The sequence below is a fragment of the Astatotilapia calliptera genome, chromosome 17 (genome assembly GCF_900246225.1).
Source record: "Astatotilapia calliptera chromosome 17, fAstCal1.2, whole genome shotgun sequence".
Lineage (NCBI taxonomy): Eukaryota > Metazoa > Chordata > Actinopteri > Cichliformes > Cichlidae > Astatotilapia > Astatotilapia calliptera.
The window spans coordinates 34,324,078-34,348,627 of record NC_039318.1 but is presented as its reverse complement, the minus strand read 5'-3'; the positions used below and the strand labels follow the sequence as shown (position 1 = coordinate 34,348,627).

Genomic DNA, 24,550 nt, shown 5'->3' with positions numbered 1-24,550 from the left:
AAAGCTTCATGCAATGTAGAGAAAAAAAGCTAATAGGATAAAGCGTTTATACTTTTCTTCTGAGTTTTAAGCACCTATCTCAATATTTAGAATAACTACCGTAAAACTTTATTGTTTATATGTGTGTACGTATGAGTCATAATCCATTTCAATGTTATGAACGTAATTATGGGACTAAGGAGGGTTGAAAAAAAGTTTTTTGGGAAGAACTTTTGTATGATGTTTGAAATGTTACAGGCCTCTGGTGATTGGTCAGATGCAATAATGCTACTGTCTGGCACATGAGCTGATTTTTGTTGATGGGTTGTGAGAAATGGTTGGTTCTACAACTTCATAGTGAGTCATGGAGACCACACTACAGTTGCTACTCTGAGCACTAATTGTCTTGTATGTTGGGGTTTTCTCTCCTTTATTGTAGAGTCTTTACCTCATAATATAAATCACATGTTTGTTGTGATTTGGCACTATATAAATGAAGCTGAACTGAATTGAATCAACAGGCTTTTTCCTCCACACTCACACTCAAATGGATGCATTGGGACAACTGTTTATCATGCACACTGGAGGTGCCTGGGACTGAATCACTAATCTTCCAGTTGGTACACAACCCACTGTACCTCCCGAACCACCCTAAATTTAAAGGCTAAAGCTAGTCTAAAAGCAGATTGGCTACATTTTAAATATGCTGATGCTTGATTTGACCAGGATCTGGGGAGACTGAAAGCCAGGGTAGACCTTTACTATCTTCATTGTTCCATTTTGGAAGAGTTTTTGCAGTTTGGCAGGGTGAACTGTCATGCTGGGGAAGGCTGCTGCCGTTGGGGGGTGCTTTTACCACAATGGTCGTTTTTGGTCTGCAGTATTGTTGGTGAGTGGTTTATGCCACATGAACGCCAGGACTCAAAGATTCCCTTTGGAACAGTAATTCACAGCAAAAATAATCAATGCTAATCACTTCATCTGCAGTTTAAATGTTGTGTGTCTGATCATTTCAGGGCACAATCTGCAAAAAAGCATTTTTTCAATCACAGAAACAGGTAGTGATGCAATCTTTTTCCTCACAATGCATCAAATTCTTAACCTACATAAACTCCTGTATAACAGCTAACAATGCACTTCTTTTTCAATCACCACATGAATGTGCTTTTAAATCTGTTTCTAGTTTCAATACCATCCATTATGGTTAGTACAGAGTGTGCAACTGAAGTGTCAAAAATGGAGAGGATCATCACAGTGGAATATACTGACTGTGCAATTAGAGGAAAAAATCCCTGTCTGAGTAGGAGGATAGTGGACAGCAAATTACATCATCTGTCCAAGTTTAATATAAAATGATGATCAAATATGAAAAGTAATAAGTATGTGATTTGGTGTTTTTATGATAGTGACTTTTTATCGTTACTTGCACCGGTAAACTGTATGCAGATGGACTCTTAAAATAAGTCTGTTTTTTTAATTCCAGCACACTTCAATCTCCACTTCTTCAGTCTCACTCCCACTCAGCTGATCTCGTGTTTGGTTGCTCGCTCTCTCCCACAGAGACAAATCCACACAGGATTGTATTACCCTTTGAACATTACCAAACCTTTCTCTAAAAATAAATCAGTTGCTTTCTGTCAATAAAGAAACAAACAAAAAACTACATTTACACCACAAGTCAGCAGCTGCCATTTAAGACAAGTTCCAGCACTGTATGAAAAGAGTATGACCATAACACCTGCCACCGTTTATAGACCCACAACTTAAAAAGGGAGACAGCCTGGAAGAGCACACTTGGCATATCGGCCCCAGTTCCAACTGTTTCTTCTTTAGGAGCTGAAAAGACAGATGCTGCATAGCGTCTTTAATTGCAACCTTCTGCTCGTTAATTTACAAGACATGCTTTCTAATGTAATGTAAATATTGGACCTGAAGGAGGAGGGGGACTTGGGAACAAAACACACCCCTGGGGAATAATATGATAGGTTGTTTATTGGATCAGAAAACTTAAATCCCACTTGCTGTGGGAGTTATCTGGCACCTGTGCTTTTGTAGTTTATTCTTTCTGTTACTCAACTCCTAAAAGTCTTCTCTTTTCTATCGCTAAACTTCTCACATGCTTGTTGTGGTGTTCACTCAGACTGAACCATTATTCACATTAACCACAAAACGCAAATGAATGGGTACATTTCTTTTCATCCTGCCTACAATCACTTAGTGCGCCTGCTGTCATCTCGTGGATTGTCATTTGTGAAAGCGAGTGTGGGTACATAAAACTAACTGCCAAAGCACCAAGAGGCCACTCTATACTGAAAAACATTAGAACTCGTGCATGAAGTACACACTTTGAAGTTCTTATTGTCTTTGTTGGAGAGAAGAAGTAATACGTTAATACCTCCTGTACCAGTGGATCATGCTTTTCAATCATTTCCAAAATTTTGAAAAACTTACCTTTGTTATCTACCTCTTCGCGCTCACAGTGTCCTCTTTGTTTGATATTGACACAAAAAGAAGCACTCCAGCCTCTCTGTTGCTTTGTGGTATTTTCAATCCTCTTGGGCTGTCTTCTTCTTTTATATATGGCATCAAGCATGGAACAGTCTGATACTTCCTTACTCTGCTTGCCCAGTAAAAATGGCATGATATGATATTTCTGACTTTTCATCTGTCATCATCTTAGGATATTGGTTTATGTGGCAAAACACTGTGAATCACCGAAAACAGAGATTTTTAAAAACTCCTGCCAGGTTGGAGAATTTCGAAAACTCAGTTTTTGCGTGTACGTGTGGACGAGGAATACAGAGTTCGTCACGCAACGTCAAAGGTGTTCGCCTTTTTTCACGCTGTGCGCCAAATTATTGTTTAGATAAGATGAATTTCTACAATGGCGGATAGAGACAAAATACTGCTATTGTTAATCTTACTATCTGCAGTTCTTACAGGCTTACACACACACACACACACACACATACTGGTAAAGGTGAATTGGAAGGACAATTTTTTCAAACAAGATTTTTGCAACACTAAACGGACCCCCCTTTCCGCTTGTGCTAGATAGATGAAGTGCATCTTTAAAAATCCCATTTGAGTTGTACAACACAAATCTCACTTCAAAATTGTGAAAAACACACCAGAACTCAAAATATAAGAACCTGACAACATGGTGTAATAAGAGGACAACACTAATTAGGTAACTTGGCTCCTCCCCCTGACATGAACAGTAATTGTCAGGGCTAACTTTATTAACAGGACAAAGGCCATACACATACACAAACATGTATTTTGTGTGTATTAAAAGGGCAACAGGTGAATAAAAGGAACAAATTGAGTGCATTTTACAAAAACAGGATTGTTTTGTTAACAGAAATGAAAATAACTGGCAATATAAAATTATATGTCCTCTTAGATCAGATGCACTAAAACAGTGTCAACAAAATGAATTTACCAATCTTCTAATAGTAAAATTCTAAAATAAATAAATGAGAAACCAAAACATACAAAATATCTTTTGTAACTCCTCCAAGAAGTACTTTGGAGTTATGTAGACTCCTCTACATAGGATTTTCTTTTTTCTTCAACGACACGCCCCGATTCCTCACAAAATCTCTGATGTTTTGAATAGAACGACCAGCCAGAGCAGGATCTTCTGCAGTTTTGCATTGCTGGCATTCGATAATAGTGGCCAGTTTTCCTTTTTTGATATGTTCGCCAAAATAATTCATTATCGCAGCAACCTCCGTGGGAGACCAAGGATGCTTTTTGACCCTCCTTGCATTTTCCAGAGAAGCTAGAAGCAGAAAAAAATAAATGTAAACAAACTACTTTTTAAACAATTTTTAAATTAAAGGGGACGTATTATGCTCAATTGTGTGAGTTGACATGGTTGTAGGATGCAAAAATATAATGGCGATAATCGGCTTCCTTCAAATAAGCCGAAGAATTGAGTTCTGCACGCACTAGTTTTACAGCCCTGCTAAGAACAGTTAGTGTTTAGTCTACACAGCCCAAAGACGGCCTTTGCATTGTCCACGAGGACAGGTGCTGAGGCTGTGATTATGCTGGATTGTGCAAAATACACTACCTGGGACCTAAAAGAGCTCCTTTTTTAGTTGTTGAAAACCTACACTTAAGGAGTCGGGAGGCAATTCATAACCAAATATACATACAAAAGCAACAAAAAAAAGTGGGTTTTGCATAATATGTCCCCTTTAAGGTGAATTTGTTGTAACAGTGTTTCTTTGGTATAAATCCTGTAATGCTGACTGTTTAAATACTTATTACAATGGATGAATACATTTATTTAAATGTAAAATTCTGAAAGGTAGCCCACATTAAGTCAGAATTCCAATAAATAGCTATGGCAAATCACTATGGATGGAGAGCATTTTATTCCACACACCGTTATACAACAAAAAACATGTATAGCATGATATTGTAATAATTTGAAATGTATAACATATACTCAAACATTTCATATATAACTGTCTGACTCAAATGTTTATTTAAAAACAAGGGTGGACCCTGCCTGACCATGAGGTGGGCCTTCAGGTTTTTTCAGTGAACATAATTTTCTTCAAGACGTTCAGGTTACAGCCCACAATTAGCCAAACCAGCCCAAATTTTCCAATATTATCCAGATTCTGCCTATGGGAATAAGATGATGTTCAGAGTATGGAGATAATGTAGAAGCCCAATGGTTGAGGAATCCTCAAAATTAAAAACCCAAATCATAATATGTTCTCATTGCTTTGTTTATTAATTGTTTTGGTGCATTGCTGTTTTGAAAATGATAAGTATTTAAATGTATTACAGATTAAAACAGGCATAGGGAAAGTAATTTAAACATTTATCCCATTACTTAATACAAGGTATTGTTCCACATTGAATGTGATTTATGTTTTACCTTACCAAGTAGGTTAATATAATTGTCTAACCAAGTTGTAGAATTATGGTACGGTCCCTGGCAGAAAGATGAGCATAGTCACCATACTGGCTTGGGTGGTGTGGATAACTGGGTTCAAAAATGCATGAAGTTTACATTTGTGCTTAAGTGACTTTTGTATGCATGTCACCATTTACCAGATTGTTCATTTGTTTTCTTCTTACTGCTTGGCTTCATCTCCTTGTTTAGTATTCTGTTGGGTTCAATGACCTTACCCGCTCCATTTTTACTTTGTGCTGAAAAACAAAACAAAACAGTAAGCATATATTTGTTGTATTAAATCGCTTATAATGTAATGTCAAATGCTCCTGAATGTGGTCAAGCAACTAATGGACCTTGAAATCTTGAATATGGTTTCTAAGATAAATCCAGAGTCGCAACTATGACTTTTAGTTTAAGGTGACACATGTGAATGTGGAATATGGCTAGAGCTATTACAGCTGATATTAAAAGATACAAGGCTGAATTTTTCTCCAAACAAGACTCCGGTGTAGTGATGGGATTTCCGGCTCTTTTTAGAGATCCGGCTCTCTCGGCTCGGCTCACTAAAAAGAGCCGGCTCTTTCAGCTCCCGAACCGGCTCTTCAGGTTATTTTGTTGCTTTCATTCATTTATTATTAACAACAATATAAAATTATGCACAAAATGAATTACTAATGTTTAAAAACGTGTTTTCTATGTATATATGTTCATTATATAAATCTGCTTTTATTTATTCACTCCACATAAAATTTAAAAAATAAATTATAAAATACAAAAACCTACCATTTACAATTTAACTTTTAAAATTTAAACTTTAAATTTAAAAATACCAAGTGCCCAGTGCTCAGCTCAGTGGGTAGACACACTGGCAGCTTCACTTATATCACACTTAATTCACTGTGTTTTATCTTCCCATCGCACTGATGAGTGGACAGTTTTCAGGTGCCCGTGCACCGGCTCTATATGATATCCTTTTCTTGCAGACTCTACACTCTGCCTATGTATTGTCAGTAAAATTTAAATGGTTCTAGATTTTGCTTCTTTTCTTGGTGTCACTCATTTTCTTTACTCCACCTTTCTAATGTGACGACATTGTCTCTTGTTGTTGCTCCCGGCTCTCTTTCTCTCTCTCTCCCTGCTGCTCTTTTCGTGTGCTACTGCTGTTGCGAGTGTAACTACCGCCCCTAGCTCCTCCCTCTGCTCAGAGGCGGGAGGGGTGCAAACGCAAGGCTCTGTTTGCGCCCCTCCCGTCTCTACTCAGCGCAAACACAAGGCTGACGTGCAGCGAAAAAAGTGAGAGAGAGGGCAAGAGAAAGTAAAAAAAAAAAAATCCACGGCTCCCAATAAGGAGCCGGCTCGCATCGTTCACTTCAAAGAACCAGCTCTAAGAGCCATTTCGTTCGCGAACGACCCATCACTACTCCGGTGACTGGTCAACTTTCCACTCACCACTGATTTACTGTAGAAAGAGGATGAGAGCGTAGAGGGAATACTTCAGAAGCGCAAACCAGGTAAATAAAGAGTAGTAGATCAGCCCTCCACACACCAACTATTTTCATCTCTCTTGATTAATCTCATCTCCTTCTGTCTCCTGCAGGGCAGCTTCCTTTCTAACATCCTTCAACAAACCTTCCTCACTGTCCCTTGTTTGCACATGCCCAACACAACCTCAACCTGGCCAATGTAGAACAATGTAGACATTTTTTCCAACATGTGCAGTCCCAATGATATTGTTCTTCCTAATCCTATCCATTCTCTCCACCCTCAAAAAGAATCCCAGCATCTTTGCTTTCCCCAAACTCACCTCCAAGAACTGCAATCTATTAAGAACTCTGCTGCCCCCTTACTCTACTGCACTCACTCTAGAGACTATATCACCACATCCTAAAAAGAACATTACTGGCTGCACACTGACTATAGTATTGAGTGCAAACTCCTAATCAACTTTTAAGCCTTCAACAACCTCGCCCCCGCCACCCTGAGGGATTGTCTTTACTGTCACTCTCCCACAACACTGCTAACACTAACCTCCTTACCCCCATCATCAAAATCATAAATCTGAGGGTACAATCCTTTGCCACTGCTAATTGCACCCTCTGGAACTTCCTCTGCTCATTAGATTCTCTCTAGAACTTTAAATCACAGCTCAAAATCACCTGTTCAAACTAGCATTTCCTACCTGACCATCCTCCAAAACTGACCTTTCTATTCTGTTGAGCTGGTCTTTAGAAAGATCCTTGACTTTCTTTAAATTACCATTTGGACAAAGGTAAAAATCACTGGAAAAATGATAGTAATGAATTATCTTTTTTTTTTTTACATAAAGATAGCAAAGATAGCAAAAGTGTCTAGGAAGTAGTTACAAAGGTAAAAGCTTCAATAAATGATGACAAACACATACCTGGAGGTTCCTTGACAACTTTCTTCATCATTCTAGTATCTATAGAATCTGTAATAAAGTCTATTAGTCATGTGATTTCATAAATTGAACAAAGTTGAGACTAATCACATTGTACTTACCAATCTGTGGATATACAAGATTTCCTTCATTGACCTCACGCTCCGCTCCGACCTCCTCACGCTCCGCTCCGACCTCCTCACGCTCCGCTCCGACCTCCTCACGCTCCGCTCCGACCTCCTCACGCTCCGCTCCGACCTCCTCACGCTCCGCTCCGACCTCACTTTCTTCACTTGAATCTGTCAACTGTAGGTTATCTAACAAAATAAAAGATTGTCTTAATGAATTATAAGGTTATAGTGCAGGAAACGTGTATAATTCTTAACCTTAACACCACTTTACCTTCGATTTCAATCTCTTCAAGTGTTTTGCCTTGAAGGCTTTTGAGAGACCCTTTCTCCATGGCAATCAGTAGTTTGGATATTTTGGCAAGCTGGGTAGTAGCCTCTGGAAGTCTATAATATTCGCGATGAACACGAATATCATGACCTAGGAAGTTGGCAACTTGGTCTAACTCGTGATTCTTGAGGTTTAAGATCTGAGACAAAGTTGCGACATGTTTGCGCAACTGCGTTGAACGTAGGTGTTCAGGGTTTTCAGCCCCACATTCAGTCGCATAAATCCTCAAACAGTCCTGTCCTCTGTAGGGAGTCAGACAATGAGGTCTGGCAAACAGGAATATGTTTTCTGCCAGAACACCACAGTCTTGTCTTTTCTCTGTCAGCCGTGTTATGGCATTCACCATGTCTGGTGAAAGTAGCACTGCAACCTTGCGTCCTCGTTTACCCCTCAATTCTACACGACTGAAGTGTTGACAAAGGTAAAGTTCAAATTTTGTCAGTCCAATTGCAACATCCTTGTGCAGGGTACTAGTGTCTCTCTCCTGGAAGGCCATTCAGTGTCATCTTTGAAATTTCTCCCCCTCTTCTCCTGTTAAATAGTATTACATTTGCCATGGTAGCTTTACAAAGTTCACTGTATGATTTTGGTGAACTATGCTCTTCCAAGTCCTTCAGTGCTTGTTCTGTAGTCTTCTCCAGATGTCTATGAAGACGCTGAACATCTTCTGTGAAAGGAAGTGTGGAAGGCTTGTTGAAGTGCCGCTCGTTTAGTGTGGTTAATGCAGTATGGGAGATGAGTTCTGACCACTTTGTAGCATAAAGGGTTTTGAAACTCTGGGTTGACTTTATCAGTGCACTGTCTTCTGCCATCAGTGCTCTGCAATGTATAATATCACAGACTTTCTGCAGTGAGTGTCCCAACTTTAAAGCAAGGCTTGGAGTCGAGTAAGCAGTTCTTTTCTTCATCATACCCACACACCTTCTTAACAGCTTTGATAACCACATTGAAATTTGCAGGTCTTACAGCATCCTCAAAAGTGTGTATTGAGCATTCTTTCCGAAGTGTGAGCAGAAGTCTTCCACATTCTCGGAGTGTCTGGCGAATGTAGTCAAATTTGGTGGATCTTTCCCATGTTTGTTAAAGAATGATTGAGCAAGCTGAAGAATAGAGAAGTCACTTCGCACAGTAGAAGTTATTTCATCATCTTTCATGACAGCTAATATCTTCCAAACACCGGGGGAAACTTGCTGACACAGAGCTGACTCACTCATACAGGCCAGGGACAAGACCTTTTTTCGTCCCCCCTCTGAATTGGCCTCCACTGGTTTTGAAAGAACATTTACGAACATGTCTCCAAAGATCTCTTTTAAGATATAATGCCTCGCAATAAATGCAGTGAATATAGTCTTTTCCTTTGTAGGGTTTTTTTGATGTGCGTCTGGTTTTTAATGATCCAATCCCACTTGCGATGACCTCCGAGTTATGTCTGTGGTTTCCTTTGTTTCGCAGCTTAGAAAGCATTTTTCAAACGGTCTTTGGACTTCTTGGGAAGACTTAAAACTCGAGCAACATCTGCATGTGATTTCTCATGAGTTTTTTAAATGACGGTGTAAACTTTGTCTGTAGTTTTCCACAAATGTAGCAGTATGTTTTTGTTTCTTAAGTGAGGAGGATGTTTTTAAGGAATCTTCAGCCGTCAGTATTAGAGTCATCAAACAATGCCTTCAGCATCAGACTTTTCTGCTGTGGCAATAACCCCTGATACGTCGAGCTGTCTTGTGCCAATTCCATCTTCAGATATTGATTCGGCATCTTCTGAAATTCTTTGTCCTACTCTCTCTAAAAAACTTTCTAGGCGAGGTCTTTTCGTTTTGCAAGCAGATTGACTGCTGGAGCATCTCAGAGTTCTGTACTTGTTTGCAACTTATATTTAAAGGCTCTGATTTGTTGTCCCATGAGCTGTCTGAGTCAGCTATAGAATCTGGCACATATTCCTCTTCTGATGAGCCCCTTACTTGAACTATCTTCACTAAAGACCTAATAACAATCAAAAACACAAAGTAAGACTTTGTTTACCTTACATATTTACTGAGAAGAATTCTGCAAAAACACTTACCTCTGGAAGAGGTTCAGTGAGGTTCACCTTGTGGCTAACATAACATCTTTTGTGCCAGGACTGGTAGCAAACTAGACAGAGAAAAATTAAGTTAATAAAAGAAAGGTAGTTAAAGCCGCTTTCCCCAATTTAAAAAAACAGGCTAGATGGAAGCATAAACACAGTCAAGAAGGCTCCCCCCTCCCATTGGATATTATCCATAGGCCACACCCCCTGGTGTGCTTTGCTGCTAAACAGGCCAGTGCATAGTGTGGTGGAGCCATGTTAATGTAGAATTTAAGGAGTCAGGAAAGACTGTTCTATCGTTTTTCTGGACTGAGCCATGTTATTGGCTGATGGTTTTAGACAAATGCAACAGAACCACTTCATTTTTTTTTTCTTTAATCTCCAAACAACATTTATAGCTATGCTTTGTTAAAATGTTGTTATGAACATGAAAAAAAAAATATGTTAAGCCTAACTTGTTTTGCAAATTGGGTATAGCAGCTTTAATAATGACATGGTAAGTTTAAATATGTAAAAAGTGCAGATGTAAAAGGTTCATTATGAACATATATCATATTTACTTATGGATTAGTTTTTATAGTGTTCCTTATGGATCATATTTAAGATATTCTAATGTACCCAACCTTCCATAATTAAATAATTACCTTCACATCTCACACCACTCCATTTCAGAGGCGAAAAAGGTCCTCCACATGCAAAACATTTTTCTAAACTTGACATTTCGTCAGGGACTAGATCATGATCGCAGTCCTGTTTGGTAAAAAAAAACAAAAAAAAACAACAGTGTAATCAAAAACAAAATTCATACTTTTGTGATGTAAAATATCACAACCAAATAGTTGTTTTGGTTCCTCTTTAAAAAGGAGTTAAGGACGGAAGAAAAAAAAAAAAAAAAAAAAAAAAAAAAAAAACAGGTTCAAGTGTTACTAAAACTATTAAATCAATTTTTGTAACTTTTGCAATGCAAAATTTAAAGGGAAAAATACCTGCTGTATATAGATCAATTTTCAAAACAATTTGTTCTTCTAGGTTTTATATTATGGTATATATTACAAAACCACAATGAAAAGAAAATTCATTGTGGACCCACAACACCCAAAAAAGATTAGACTTACAATTTGTTCTTTCTGAAATGAGAAGATGTGTCCAAAGTTTTGACTGGGAGTGTAAAAAAGTATAATTAAATCATGAAGTCATGAATCCATCAAGACATAACGGATGGCCTTTACACAACAATGTTACATAAATGTGCTTAGCATTAACAGGAAAGAGTTTAGCGATTGTTTCGGTTGTATTTACATGCTCCTTCCTATAGTAAGCTTCATTCTTGCTCCTTGATCAGCTGAAATTCAAATATGCGATCTAACTACATCAGAGTTCATTTCAACCAAGCCGAGAACTACGTCTTTATGCAAACCAGATTTAGGGTTGGGGTTTCATACTTCTTTTTCAAATCTCAGTCCTCCTAATGCGTGCATCTTACTTGGTCAAGATAACCAAGGACCCACATACCTCAATACTGCCTAATAACTAGCACCTCAGTCTACAACTAAAACAATCTGACACTGAAACTCCAATTTCCTTTGTTGCGTCGTTAGGAGAGGAACTGGCTGCATTCTCATCCACAGCCTGAGATGGCACCATGTTGGATTTCTAAGGAAGAAGTGTGAATAATGAATGGCAGTCTTTGGGTCTAGCCAAGATGAATACAGTCCTCCTAATGTCTGGACCTGTCCAGTTGAGTAATACACAGGACCCGTGTGTGTATGCACAATTGCCAGAGTAACTCTCATTGATCTGAATTCATTTCTAAACTCAGTCCTCCTAATGTCTGGACCTGTCCAGTTGAGTAATACACAGGACCCGTGTGTGTGGGCGCACTTGTAGGTAGAACTCAGTTGTTTATACTTCCTGTTTCAAATCTCAGTCCTCCTAATGCGTGCATCTTACTTGGTCAAGATAACCAAGGACCCACATACCTCAATACTGCCTAATAACTAGCACCTCAGTCTACAACTAAAACAATCTGACACTGAAACTCCAATTTACCTTTGTTGTGTCGTTAGGAGAGGAACTGGCTGCATTCTCATCCACAGCCTGAGATGGCACCATGTTGGATTTCTAAGGAAGAAGCATGAATAATGAATGGCAGTCTTTGGGTCTAGCCAAGATGAATACAGTCCTCCTAATGTCTGGACCTGTCCAGTTGAGTAATACACAGGACCCGTGTGTGTGGGCGCACTTGTAGGTAGAACTCAGTTGTTTATACTTCCTGTTTCAAATCTCAGTCCTCCTAATGCGTGCATCTTACTTGGTCAAGATAACCAAGGACCCACATACCTCAATACTGCCTAATAACTAGCACCTCAGTCTACAACTAAAACAATCTGACACTGAAACTCCAATTTACCTTTGTTGCGTCGTTAGGAGAGGAACTGGCTGCATTCTCATCCACAGCCTGAGATGGCACCATGTTGGATTTCTAAGGAAGAAGCATGAATAATGAATGGCAGTCTTTGGGTCTAGCCAAGATGAATACAGTCCTCCTAATGTCTGGACCTGTCCAGTTGAGTAATACACAGGACCCGTGTGTGTGGGCGCACTTGTAGGTAGAACTCAGTTGTTTATACTTCCTGTTTCAAATCCCAGTCCTCCTAATGCGTGCATCTTACTTGGTCAAGATAACCAAGGACCCACATACCTCAATACTGCCTAATAACTAGCACCTCAGTCTACAACTAAAACAATCTGACACTGAAACTCCAATTTACCTTTGTTGCGTCGTTAGGAGAGGAACTGGCTGCAATCTCATCCACAGCCTGAGATGCCACCATGTTGGATTTCTAAGGAAGAAGCATGAATAATGAATGGCAGTCTTTGGGTCTAGCCAAGATGAATACAGTCCTCCTAATGTCTGGACCTGTCCAGTTGAGTATTACACAGGACCCGTGTGTGTATGCATACTTTTCAGTATAGCCTTTATTCATTTAATACTATTTATACTTATACTGTACTATTTACATTATACCTTGCTTCTCCATGGCCAGTTGGAATCACCATAGTTATAGGTGATTTCTTCTCCTGGACCAATATCTTTGATTGCAAACAAACAGAGATGGGGCCTTCCATCCACTCTGGTAACTGTCATTTTACTGTTTGGATTCACATTATCGTCATTTACAAGTCTGCCAAGTGAGCCGTCCTCTCTGGTAGCATCAACACTAAAACAAAAAGTATACAATAACAATTACACTCTGTAAAGAAAGTCATTAAGTATATTAGGTTGTAGAACGTCTGAATAACATTTTAATATTCAATTCAAAATATTATTTGAATATTATAATTTGTAAACCTCATGTATTTTATCCTTTATCAAAGTAGTTACATACCATAACTGTTTTTCCAGTATGCATTGCACTCAAGCTATACTACCTCTCTGTGTTTTGTTAGTTGACAGTTTGCAGACAAGTTGGTTTCTTTCATCAAACTATGGTGGACCCAGCAATCTGCTAACAAGCAAAAGCAATCATTAGAAGGTTTTTGGTGCAGCCCTTCTGTAAAGACTGATTTCACCGACTAATAGCCAGTATATTCTCGACATGAATATGAATATGAATATTCTCTCATTTCTTGATTCTTTTTTTTTATGTATACTATAAGCAAATTTTGATGTCTGCAGAGCGAACTGACTGAACACAGCAAGCTTTTGCTAACTAATAAACTATTCAGGGGAGAATACTGAAGAGACATACAGTATTTTCATTATTGGTCAATTTGATCAGAGAAAAGATTTGACTAGCGATCCATCTGGACTGTATTTTGATGGTGTTCTGTTATGAATGGCTGTTTCATGAGCAGTACTGGTTTGGCAGGGAAATAAGAAAGAGCAACAGGTTGGCAATGGTATAATTAGTGAAACTTGGCTTATCAGCACTGCTGTCCTCCAGGCTGTTTCTCCCTTCTATCTTCTCGCTTGCTGATCCCACTATGATCTGGAATAGAATAAATCTGTAAAGGATTAAAAGATAGTGAACAGTTTTTTTCTCCCACTGCAGGGCAATGACCACACTGTATCATACCAACATGCTTGGATTGACAGCTCTGGGTATCTGCATTAAACTAGCGGGCTGTCAAATGTGAAAAAGGGCCAAAAATCACGTTTTAAACGACACTTTTGCTGCTGTAAAATACCCATTCTGAAGGGCCAAGAAATGCATTTCTGACAGGTTGGGACTGTCCAACTTTTTACGGAGGACATTGAGGGAATAGTCACAGTCTGATCAGGTTTCTCTTGAAAGAGATTTAACGTATTCTGGCTGTCAGGCACAATGCAAAACTCAGGATGGTCTGCACAAGACAACATATAAAAATATATAGAACAAGAGTAAATCTGCTGGTCCGCAACCGAGTTGCACTCTTTAGGGAGTGGGAAAGATCGATTAAATACTCCATGTTATTCTGTCGTTGTCAGTTTATGCCAGATGTATGTATGAATGGGTTCATGTCATGTGTATTACTGGTATAAATTGGCTGAGTCTGATACACTAAATGTAGTTTTCCACTATTAAAAGAGTTCTCTGCCCAGTGTGCTAATTTGAAAGAGCTTTCATGCAATGTAGAGAAAAAAAGCTTAATAGGATAAAGCGTTATACTTTTCTTCTGAGTTTTAAGCACCATCATCTCAATACTTTAGCAATAACTACCAGGAACACTTGTATTGTTTATATGCGTGTGTACGTATGAGTCATAATCCATTTCAAATGTTATGAACGTAATTTATGGGACTAAGGAGGGTGAAAAAAACGTTTTTGGGAAGAACTTTGTATGATGTTTGAAATGTTACGGCCTCTGGTGAATTTGGTTCAGATTGCAATAAATGCTACTGTCTGGCACATGAGTGATTTTGTTGATGGGTTGTGAGAAATGAGTGGTCTATCAACTTCATAGTGAGTCAGGAGACCACACGGCTAGGTTGCTACCTGTCAGACTATATGGTCTTGTATGTTGCGGGTTTTTCTCCTTATTGTAGAGTCTTTACTCATAATATAACACATGTTGTTGTGATTTTGGCACATATAAATGCAAGCTGACTGAATTGATCAACGGCTTTTTCCTCCACACTCACACTCAAATGGCTCGCATTGGGAAACTGTTTATCCATGCACCACTGGAGGTGGCCTGGGGACTGTATCACTAATCTTCCAGTTGGTACACAACCCACTGTTCCATCCGAACCACCCTAAATTTAAAGCTCAAGCCTAGTTCTAAAAGCAGATTGGCTCATTTTAAATATGCTATGTCTTGATTTGACCAGGATCTGGGAGACTGAAAGCCAGGTAGACCTTACATATCTTCATTGTTCCATTTTGGAGAGTTTTGCAGTTTGCAGAGGTGACTGTCATGCTGGCGCGAAGGCTGCTGCGTTGGGGGGGTGCTTTTACCACCGACAATGGTGCGTTTTTTGAGTCTGCAGTATGTTGGTTGATTGGTGTTATGCCAACTGAATCGCCAGGACTCAAGACCCTTGTGAACAGTAATCCACAGCACAATAAATCAATAAGCTAATCACCTATCATTCATCTGCATTTCAAAATGTTGTGTGTCTGGCATCATGTTCGGGCACAATCCTGCAAAAAAGCATTTTTTCAAGTCACACAATAAGCAGAATAGTGATGCAATCTTTTCCTCACAATGGCATCAAATTCTATAACCTAACATAAACATCCTGTATAACAGATAAATTGCAGTTGCTTTCTCTTTTTCAATACTCAGGAACATAATTGCTGTGTTCTTCAAATCTGTCTTAGTATGTGTCATTACATCCATTTGGTCGTCAAATGTGTAACTAAGGGTTCATATTTATGCCGAGTAGTATATGATCACAGTACGTGATATTATGGACGAAGCGAACTCAGAGGGAAAATAACAGGAGTCGTGAAGATAGGTAGATAGGAGAACTAGCAAATACATCTAAGTTGATCATTAAAGCGATGATATAGAAGAAAAGTACTATGATTGTTTCAATCAACCTAATCACTCTGATCGTATTTTAAAGAATGGATTTTAAATCCAATCATGAAATAAAGTGTACTCCAGACTTACTGGTGAGAACTATGTATTCGAGTTGGATCAGTTGATCCAGTAAGACCTGAATAAGTCGTAGAAAGTCAAGTCTGTTTTTTATATTCCAGCTACGCTAATGATACGGTTCAATTATCAACACTCTTTCCGCATCACTCCCACTCAGCTGAATCATGATCTGGTAACTGGTTGCGTTCTCCAGGAGACATATCCACACGATGGCTATGTGACCCTTATGACGATATCCACCAACACAAGCTTTCCCTGTTCTATATAGAATAAATCACAGATTGCTGTTCTAGATCATAAGTTCCTGTCTAAAAGAAAACATTTAGTAACAAAGAACACTTACATTTACACTCACATCAGCAGTTGATCTTTAACAAATGGATTGACAAGCTACATTAGTGAAGATTACTGTATAAGGAGAGAGTATGACCCAACTTATACACCTGCTAACCACTTACCAGGGTTTATAGACCCACAACGTTAGCAAAGGGAGGACAGCCTGGATAGAGCCCTTGACTTCGGCCCATATTCAACTAGTACTCTTAGGAGGCTGTAAACAGACATAGATCGTCTGGGAGTCTAGAAGGTATCAAATAGCGCCAGTGAGGTTCTGTAATTAATTTGCAGAAGCTTTCTGCTCGTTAATTTTACAAGAACAATGCTTTTAATGTAATGTAAATATTTGGACCTGAAGAGGAGGGGACTTGGACAAAACAACCCCTGGGATAATATGATAGGTTGTTTATTGTCAGAAAATTAAATCCCACTTCTTTGGGAGTTATTCTGGCCACTGGCTTTTGGTGTTATTTCTTTCTGTTACTTCACTCCTAAAAGTCTTCTCTTTTTCTAATCGCTAACTTTCTCACATGCTTGGTTTGGTGTTCACTCACTGACCCGTAGTCACATTAACCACAAAACGCAAATGAATGGGTACATTTCTTTTCATCCTGCCTACAATCACTTAGTGCGGCCTGCTTGTATCTCGTGGATTGTCATTTGTGAAAGCGAGTGTGGTCCATTAAACTAACTGCCAAAGCACCAAGAGGCCATCATGACTGAAAACAATTAGAAACTCGTGCCGATGAAGTACACACTTGAAGTTCTTATTGTTTTGTTGGAGAGAAGAATATATCGTTAATACCTCCTGTACCAAGTGGTTCATGCTTTCATCATTTCCAAAATTTGAAAAACTACCTTTGTTATTCACTACCTCTAATGCGCACAGTTGTCCTCTCGTTGTTTGAGTGTTAGTTGATCACGATTATAAAAGAGAAGTGACTCCATGACTCTCTCATGTGCTTTTGTGGTATTTTCAATCACACTTGGGCCTGCTACTGTCGTTCTTCTATATATATAGCATCGAAGAATACTATGGAACAGTCGATTACTTCCCTTACTCTGCTCCAGTAATTATGGACATGATATACCTGCTTTTCAGACCCATAAAAACATGACTAGATAGTGTTAATTAGGCAAATCACATTGAACTCCGAACCATGATGAGGCATAAGTTTCCTGTTGCAAAAACTATCTCAAATTGCCAGAACCTTAAAAGTAGAGTAATCTCACCTTCAGCAAGGTAATTTTTGCCACGATTTTGATACTGCGTGAGCAGTGTTGTTGTGACGAGGTCATTCACGATGTCTTACAGACGCTATCAGTAAGTGACCAATAGCAACTATCAAGTTTCTGCCTTTATTTCACGCTGTGCGGCCAAATTATTCGTTAGATAAGATGGAATTTCTACAATGCGATAGAGACAAAATACTGCTATTGTTAATCCTACTATCTGATGTCTTTACAGGCTTACCACACACACACAGCACACACCATACTGGTAAAGGTGAAATTGGTAAGGACAATTTTTTCAAACAAGATTTTGCAACATCTAAACGGACCCCCTTTCCGCTTGTGCTAGATAGATTGAAGTGAATCTCTTAAGATCTCCTATTGAGATCTGTACCACACAATCTCGATTTCATATTAAATTTGGAATAATACACTACCACTCGCATGAACATTCCAAAATATGAAGAACTAGACGAACGTGGCCATGTAAATCATGAGACACTACACTCAGTAATGTAGTTAGACTGCTCTGGCTCCCTCCCCTGACTGAACAGTAACTTGTCAGTTGCGCTAAACTTTATACACTAACCAGGGACCTAAGTCAAGGCATGTACAACATAAACAAACATATGTATCTACTCTATTCGTATTTTGTGTATGTCAAAGGGCACATGATAGGTGGAATAAACATAGGACACAAATTTGAGTGCATTTACAAAAACAGGATTGTTTTGGTTAACAGAAATGAAATAACTGGCAATTATAAAATTATCATGTCTCTTAGATCAGATGCCACTAAAACATTGTCCAACAAATGATTTACCAATCTTCTAATGTAAACATTCTAAAAATAAATAAATGAGAAACCAAACATACAAAATAATCTTTTGTAACTCCTCCAAGAAGTACTTTGAGTTCTATGTAGACTCCTCTCCATAGATTTTTCTTATTTTCTTCAACGAACGGCCTCCGATTCCTCACAAATATCTTCTGATGTTTTGAATAGGAACGACCAGCCAGGCAGGGATCTTCTGCAGTTTTGCATTGTGCTGGATTCGATAAATAGTGGGCCAGTTTCCTTTTTTGATATGTCGCCAAAATAATTCATTATCGCAGGCAACTCCGTGGGAGACCAAGGATGCTGGCTTTTGAACCTCCTATGGCATTTTCCAGAAAGCTAGACAGCAGAAGAAAAATTAAATGTAAACAAACTACTTTTAAACATTTTCTATAAATTAAAGGGACGTATTATGCTCAATTGTTGAGTTGAACATGGTGTAGGATGGCAAAATATAATGGCGATAATCGGCTCCTTCAATAAGCCCGAAGAAATGAGTTCTGCACGCACTAGTTTACAGCCGCTGCTAAGAACAGTTAGTGTTAGTCTCACAGCCCAAGACGGCCTTTGGCATTGTCCGAGGACCAGTGCTGAGGCGTGTGATTATGCTGGATTGTCGCAACAATACAACTACCTGGGACCTAAAAGAGCTCTCTTTTTTAGTTGTTGAAAACTACACTTATAGGAGGCGGGAGTCAATTCATTAACAACATATATACATACAAAAGCAACAAACAAAAAGCTGGGTTTTGGCATATATGTTCCCTTTAAGGTGAATTTGTTGTATACGTGTTTCTTTTGGTAAAAATCCGCTAATTGCTTACTGTTTAAATAACTTATCTACAATGATGAATACATTTATTAATTGTAAATTCTGAAAGGTAGCCCACCTTAAGTCAGAATTCCGAATAAATAGCTAGGCAATATCTATGGAGGAGAGCATCTTTCTTCCCACACACCGTTTACAACAAAAAACATGTTATAGCATGATCATTTGTATAATTTGAAAATGTATAACATATACTCAAACATTTCACTATATAACTGGTCTGACTCAAATGTTTAGGATTAAAAACAAGGGTGGACCCTGCCTAGACCATGAGGGGCCTTCAAGGTTTTTTCGAGTGAACTAATTTTCTTCAAGACGTTCAGGTTACAGCCCACAATTAGCCAAACCGCCCCAAATTTTCCATATTATCCAGATTCGCTATGGGAAAAGATATGTTTCAGAGTATGGAGATAATGTAGCAAGCCCAAGGTGAGGAATCTCTCAAAATTAAAACCCAAATCATAACTATGTCTTCCTTGCTTGTTTTAATTGTTTTGGTGCATTGCTGTTTGAAAATGATAAGTTTATTTAAATGTATTAACAGATTAAAACAAAGGCATAGGGAAAGTAATTTAAACATTTATCCATTAGCTTAGAACAGGTATTGTTCACATTGAATGTGATTTATTTTACCTTACCAAGTAGTTAATATAATTGTCTAACCGAAGTGTAGAATTATGGTACGGTCCTGGCAGAAAGATTGAGCATAGTCACCATTACTGGGCTTGGGTGGTGTGGATATAACTGGGTTCAAAATATGCATGAAGTTTACATTGTGCTTAGTGACTTTTGTACATGCATGTCACCATTTACCAGAATTGTTCATTTGTTTTCTCTATCTTACTGCTTGGGCTTCATCTCCTTGTTTAGTATCTGTTGGGGTTCAATGTACCTTACGCTCATTTTACTTTGTGCTGAAAAACAAACAAAAACAGTAAGCATATATTTGGTTGTATAAATCGCTTAATATGTAATGTCAACTGCTCCTGAATGTGGTCCAGGGAGCAACTAATGGACCTTGAAATCTTGAATAGTGGTTGTCTAGATAAATCCAGAGTCGCAACTATGACTTTTAGTTTTCAGGTGACACATGTGAATGTGGAATAGTGGCTGAGCTATTACTCTGATATTAAAAATACAAGGCTCGAATTTTCTCCAAACAACGACTCGGTGTAGTGATGGGGATTTCCGGCTCTTTTAGAGATCCGGCTCTCTCGGCTCGCCACTAAAAAGGCGGCTCTTTCAGCTCGAACCGCCAGGTTTATTTCGTTGCTTTCCATTCATTTATATTAACAACAATATAAAATTATGCACAAAATGAATCTACTAAGTTTTAAAAAGTGTTTCTATGTATATATGTTCATTATATAAATCTGTCTTTTATTTATTCACTCCACATAAAATTAAAAAATAAATTATAAAATACAAAAAACCTTACCATTTTACATTTAACTTTTTAAAATTTAAAACTTGTAATTTAAAAAATCCCAGAGTGCCCAAGTGCTCAGGCTCAGTGGGTACACAACTGGCAAGCTTCACTCTTATATCACACTTATTCACCTGTGTTTTTATCTTCCCATCGCACTGATGATGGACAGTTTTTCAGGTGCCCGTGCACCGGCTTCTATATGAATATCCTTTTCTTGCAGACTCTACACTCTGCCTAGTGATTTGTCTCGTAAAATTTAATGGTTCTAGATTTTGCTTGCTTGTTCTTGGTGTCACTCATTTTCTTTACTCACCTTTCTAAGTGACGGGAATGTCTCTGTTGTTGCTTCCCGGCTCTCTTCTCTCTCTCTCCCTGCTGCTCTTTTCGTGTGCTACTGCTGTTGCGAAGTGTAACTACGCCCCTTAGCTCCTCCCTCTGCTCAGAGGCGGGAGGGGTGCAACGCAAGGCTCTGTTTGCGCCCTCCCGTCTCTTACTCAAGCGCAAACACAGGCTGACGGTGCAGCGAAAAAGTGGAGAGAGGCAGAGAGAAGTAAAAAAAAAAACCCCGGCCCAATAAGGAGCCGGCTCGCTCGTTCCTTCAAAGAAACCAGCTCTAAGAGCCATTTCGTTCGCGAACGACCCACCACTCCGGTACTGTCACTTTCCACTCACCACTGATTTACCTGTAAAAGAGGTGAGAGCGTAGGGGAATACTCAGAAGCGGGCAAACCAGGTAAATTAAGATAGTGATCAGCCCTCCACACACCAACTATTTCATCCTCTCTTGATTAATTTTCTCATCTCTTTTCTGTCTCCGCAGGGCAGCTTCCTTTCTAACATCCTTCAACAAACCTTCCTCACTGTCCCTGTTTGCACAGCCAACCCAACCTCAACCTGGCCAATGTAGAACAATGTAGACATTTTTTTCCAACATGTGCCGAGTCCCAATGATATTGTTCTTCCTAATCCTATCCATTCTCTCCACCCTCAAAAATCCCGCATCTTTGCTCTTCCCAAACTCACTCCAAGAAACTGCCAATCTATTAAGACCTGCTGCCCCTTACTCACTGCACTCACTTCCTAGAACCTATACTCACCGACGATTGCCTAATAAGGAACATTACGCCTGGCACACTGACTCGATGGAGTGGAGAGTGACAACTCTTCAAACTTTTAAGGCCCATTTCAAAACACCTACTCGCCCCCAGGCTTCTTACCGCCTGAGGGATGTCTTTACTCGTGACTCTCCTGACGAACATCTGCTTACACACTATAACCAGTCCTTCCGACCCCCCAATTCATGCAAAAATCTAACAGCTCTTGGGCGGTCACAATACTCATTGGCCATCATGCTATTTGCACTTCTCCATACTTCTCTGCTCATTAGATGCTCTTAGACTAATATCCACAGCTCAATACGACTGTTTCAACTCTAGCATTCTCCTACTCTCGCAACTCATCCTCCAAACTACCCGTTATGCCCTGTGTTTTCACTGTCTGGATTGTGCTCTGCCGGTCATTGGCCATCTTAGAAAGAATCCTTGACTTTCTTTTAAATTACCATGTTGGACAAGAGGTGATAATAAATCGTATTGATAAAAATGTAGTGTCAAACCTGAATTATCTTTTTTTTTTTACCATAAAGATAGCAAAGATAGCAAAAAGTGTCTAGGAAGTAGTTACAAAGGTAAAAAGCTTCAATAAATGATGACAAACACATACCTGGAGGTTCCTTGACAAACTTTCTTCATCATTCTAGTATCTATAGGAATCTGTAATAAGTCTATTAGTCAGTTGATTTCTTAAATCGAAACAAGAGTTGAGGACTAATCACATTGTCTTACCAATCTGTGGATATACAAGATTTCCTTCATTGACCTCACGCTTCCCGCTCCGACCTCCTCACGCTCCGCTCCGACCTCCTCACGCTCCGCTCCGATCCTCCTCACGCCTCGCTTCCGACCGTCCTCACGCTCCGCTCCGCCTCCTCCAGCTCCGCTCCGACCTCACTTCTTCACTTGAATCTGATTCAACTGTAGTTATCTAAAACAATAAAAGATTGCTTAATGAATTATAAGGGTTAAGTGCAGAACGGTGTTAATTCTTAAAACCTTAAACCACTTATACCTTCGATTCAATCTCTTCAATGTGTTTTGCTTGAAGGCTTTTGGAGAGACCCTTTCTCCATGATCAGTAGTTTTGGATATTTGGCAAGCTGGGTAGTAGCCTCTGGTAGTCTATAATATAGCGATGAAACACGAATATCGATGACCTAGGAAGTTGGCAATCTTGGTCCTAAACTCGTGATTCTTAGAGGTTTAAGTCTGAGACAAATCTGCGGACCATGTTGGCGCCTGCTGAACGTAGGTGTTCAGGGTTTTCAGCCCCACATTCCAGCTCGCATTAAATCCTCCAAACAGTCCTGTCCTCTGTAGGGAGTCAGACAATGACGGTCTGGCAAACAGGGAATATGTTTTTCTGCCAGAAACACCACAGTCTGTCCTTTCTTTTCTCTTGTCAGCCGTGTTTGGATTCACCATGTCTGGTGAAAGTAGACTGCACCTTGCGTCTCGTTTACCCTCAAATTCTAACGATGAATGTTGACAAAGGTAAAGTTCAAATTTTGTCAGTCCAATTGCAACATCGGTTGCAGGTGCTAACTAGTGTCTCCTCTCCTGAGAAAGCATTCAGGCGTTGACTCATTTGAAATTTCTCCCCCCTTCTCCTGTTCAAATAGTATTAGCTATTGCCCATTGCTTTTACAAAGTTCACGTATGATTTTGGTGAACTATGCTCTTCGCCAAGTCCTTCAGTGCTTGTTCTGTAGTCTTCTCAGATGTCTATGAGACGCTGAACCATCTTTCTGTGAAAGGAGTGTGGAAGGCTTGTTGAAGTGGCCGCTCGTTAGTGTGGTTAATGCATATGGGAGATGAGTCTGACCACTTTGCTAGCCATAAAGGGTTTTTGAAACTCTGGGTTGACTTTATCCGCTGCACTGTCTTCTGCCATCATGTGCTCTGCAAAGTATAATATCACAGACTTTCTGCAGTGAGTTGCCAACTTTAAAGCAAGGCTTGGAGGCGAGTAGCATTGCCTTCCCTTTTCTTTGCTCATACCACACTACCTTCTTAACAGCTGATAACCACATTGAAATTTGCAGGTCTTACAGCCTACTCAAAAGTGTGTATTGAGCTTCTTTCCGACAGTTGGTGAGAAGTCTTCCACAGTCTCGATTGTGTCTGCGCAGAATGTAGTCAAATTGGTGGGATCTGTCCCAGGTTTTGTTAAAGGAATGATGAGCAGCTGAAGGAATATTACGAGAAGTTCACTTCGCACAGTGAAGTTATTTCAATCAATCTTTCTCATGACAGCTAATCATCTTCCAACACCCGGGGGGGAAACTTGCTGACGACAGAGCTGACTCCACCTCATACAGGCAGGACAAGACCTTTTTCGTCCCCCTCTGAATGGCCTCCACTGGTTTTGAAGAACATTACGAACATGTTCTCCAAAGATCTCTTTAAATATAATGCCTCGGCATAAATGCAGTGAATTAGTCATTTTCCTTGTAGGGTTTTTTTGAATGTGCGTCTGGTTTTTAATGATCCCAAATCCCACTGCGATACCTCCGAGTTATGTCTTGATTTTCTTTGTTTCGCACTATAGAAAGCATTTTCAAAGGCGTCTTTGACTTCTTGGGAGACTTAAAATCGAGCAACATTCTCTGCACTGTGATTTCTCATGAGTTTTTTACCAATTGACGGGTAAACTTTCTGTAGTGTTTCCACAAGATGTACAGTTATCGTTTGGCTTATTCTTAGTGGAGGGTTTTTTTAAGGAATCTTCAGCGTAGTATTAGAGCATCAAACCAATGCCTTTCAGCAGCGACTCACTTTCTGCTGTGCAATAACCCCTGATACGTCGACTGTCTTGTGCCAATTCCATCTTCAGATTGATTCGCAATCTCTGA

At 39.4% G+C, this 24,550-nt stretch overlaps 2 protein-coding genes across 2 annotated transcripts in view; both read right to left on the bottom strand.

Moving 5' to 3' along the window:
• Window positions 1-2,944: 2,944 nt before the first annotated feature.
• LOC113008692 (uncharacterized) lies at window positions 2,945-8,245 on the bottom strand. The gene is made up of 5 exons (XM_026146309.1): window positions 7,704-8,245; window positions 7,424-7,618; window positions 7,305-7,352; window positions 5,059-5,157; window positions 2,945-3,766 (listed from the first exon to the last, which is right to left on the bottom strand). Exons 1-5 carry the CDS (start codon window positions 8,104-8,106, stop codon window positions 3,531-3,533), a joined length of 981 nt encoding a protein of 326 aa, XP_026002094.1. The 5' UTR covers window positions 8,107-8,245; the 3' UTR covers window positions 2,945-3,530.
• Window positions 8,246-9,671: 1,426 nt separating this feature from the next.
• LOC113008691 (histone-lysine N-methyltransferase mes-4-like) overlaps window positions 9,672-24,550 on the bottom strand; it is a 34,271-nt gene continuing 19,392 nt past the window's right edge. Inside the window, exons 9-15 of the mRNA XM_026146308.1 lie at window positions 12,597-12,668; window positions 12,236-12,307; window positions 11,875-11,946; window positions 11,407-11,478; window positions 10,470-10,575; window positions 9,820-9,890; window positions 9,672-9,740 (exon numbers count right to left, since the gene is read on the bottom strand). Of these exons, the coding sequence (XP_026002093.1) occupies window positions 9,672-9,740; window positions 9,820-9,890; window positions 10,470-10,575; window positions 11,407-11,478; window positions 11,875-11,946; window positions 12,236-12,307; window positions 12,597-12,668 (534 nt within the window). The remainder of the gene's footprint in view (window positions 9,741-9,819; window positions 9,891-10,469; window positions 10,576-11,406; window positions 11,479-11,874; window positions 11,947-12,235; window positions 12,308-12,596; window positions 12,669-24,550) is intronic.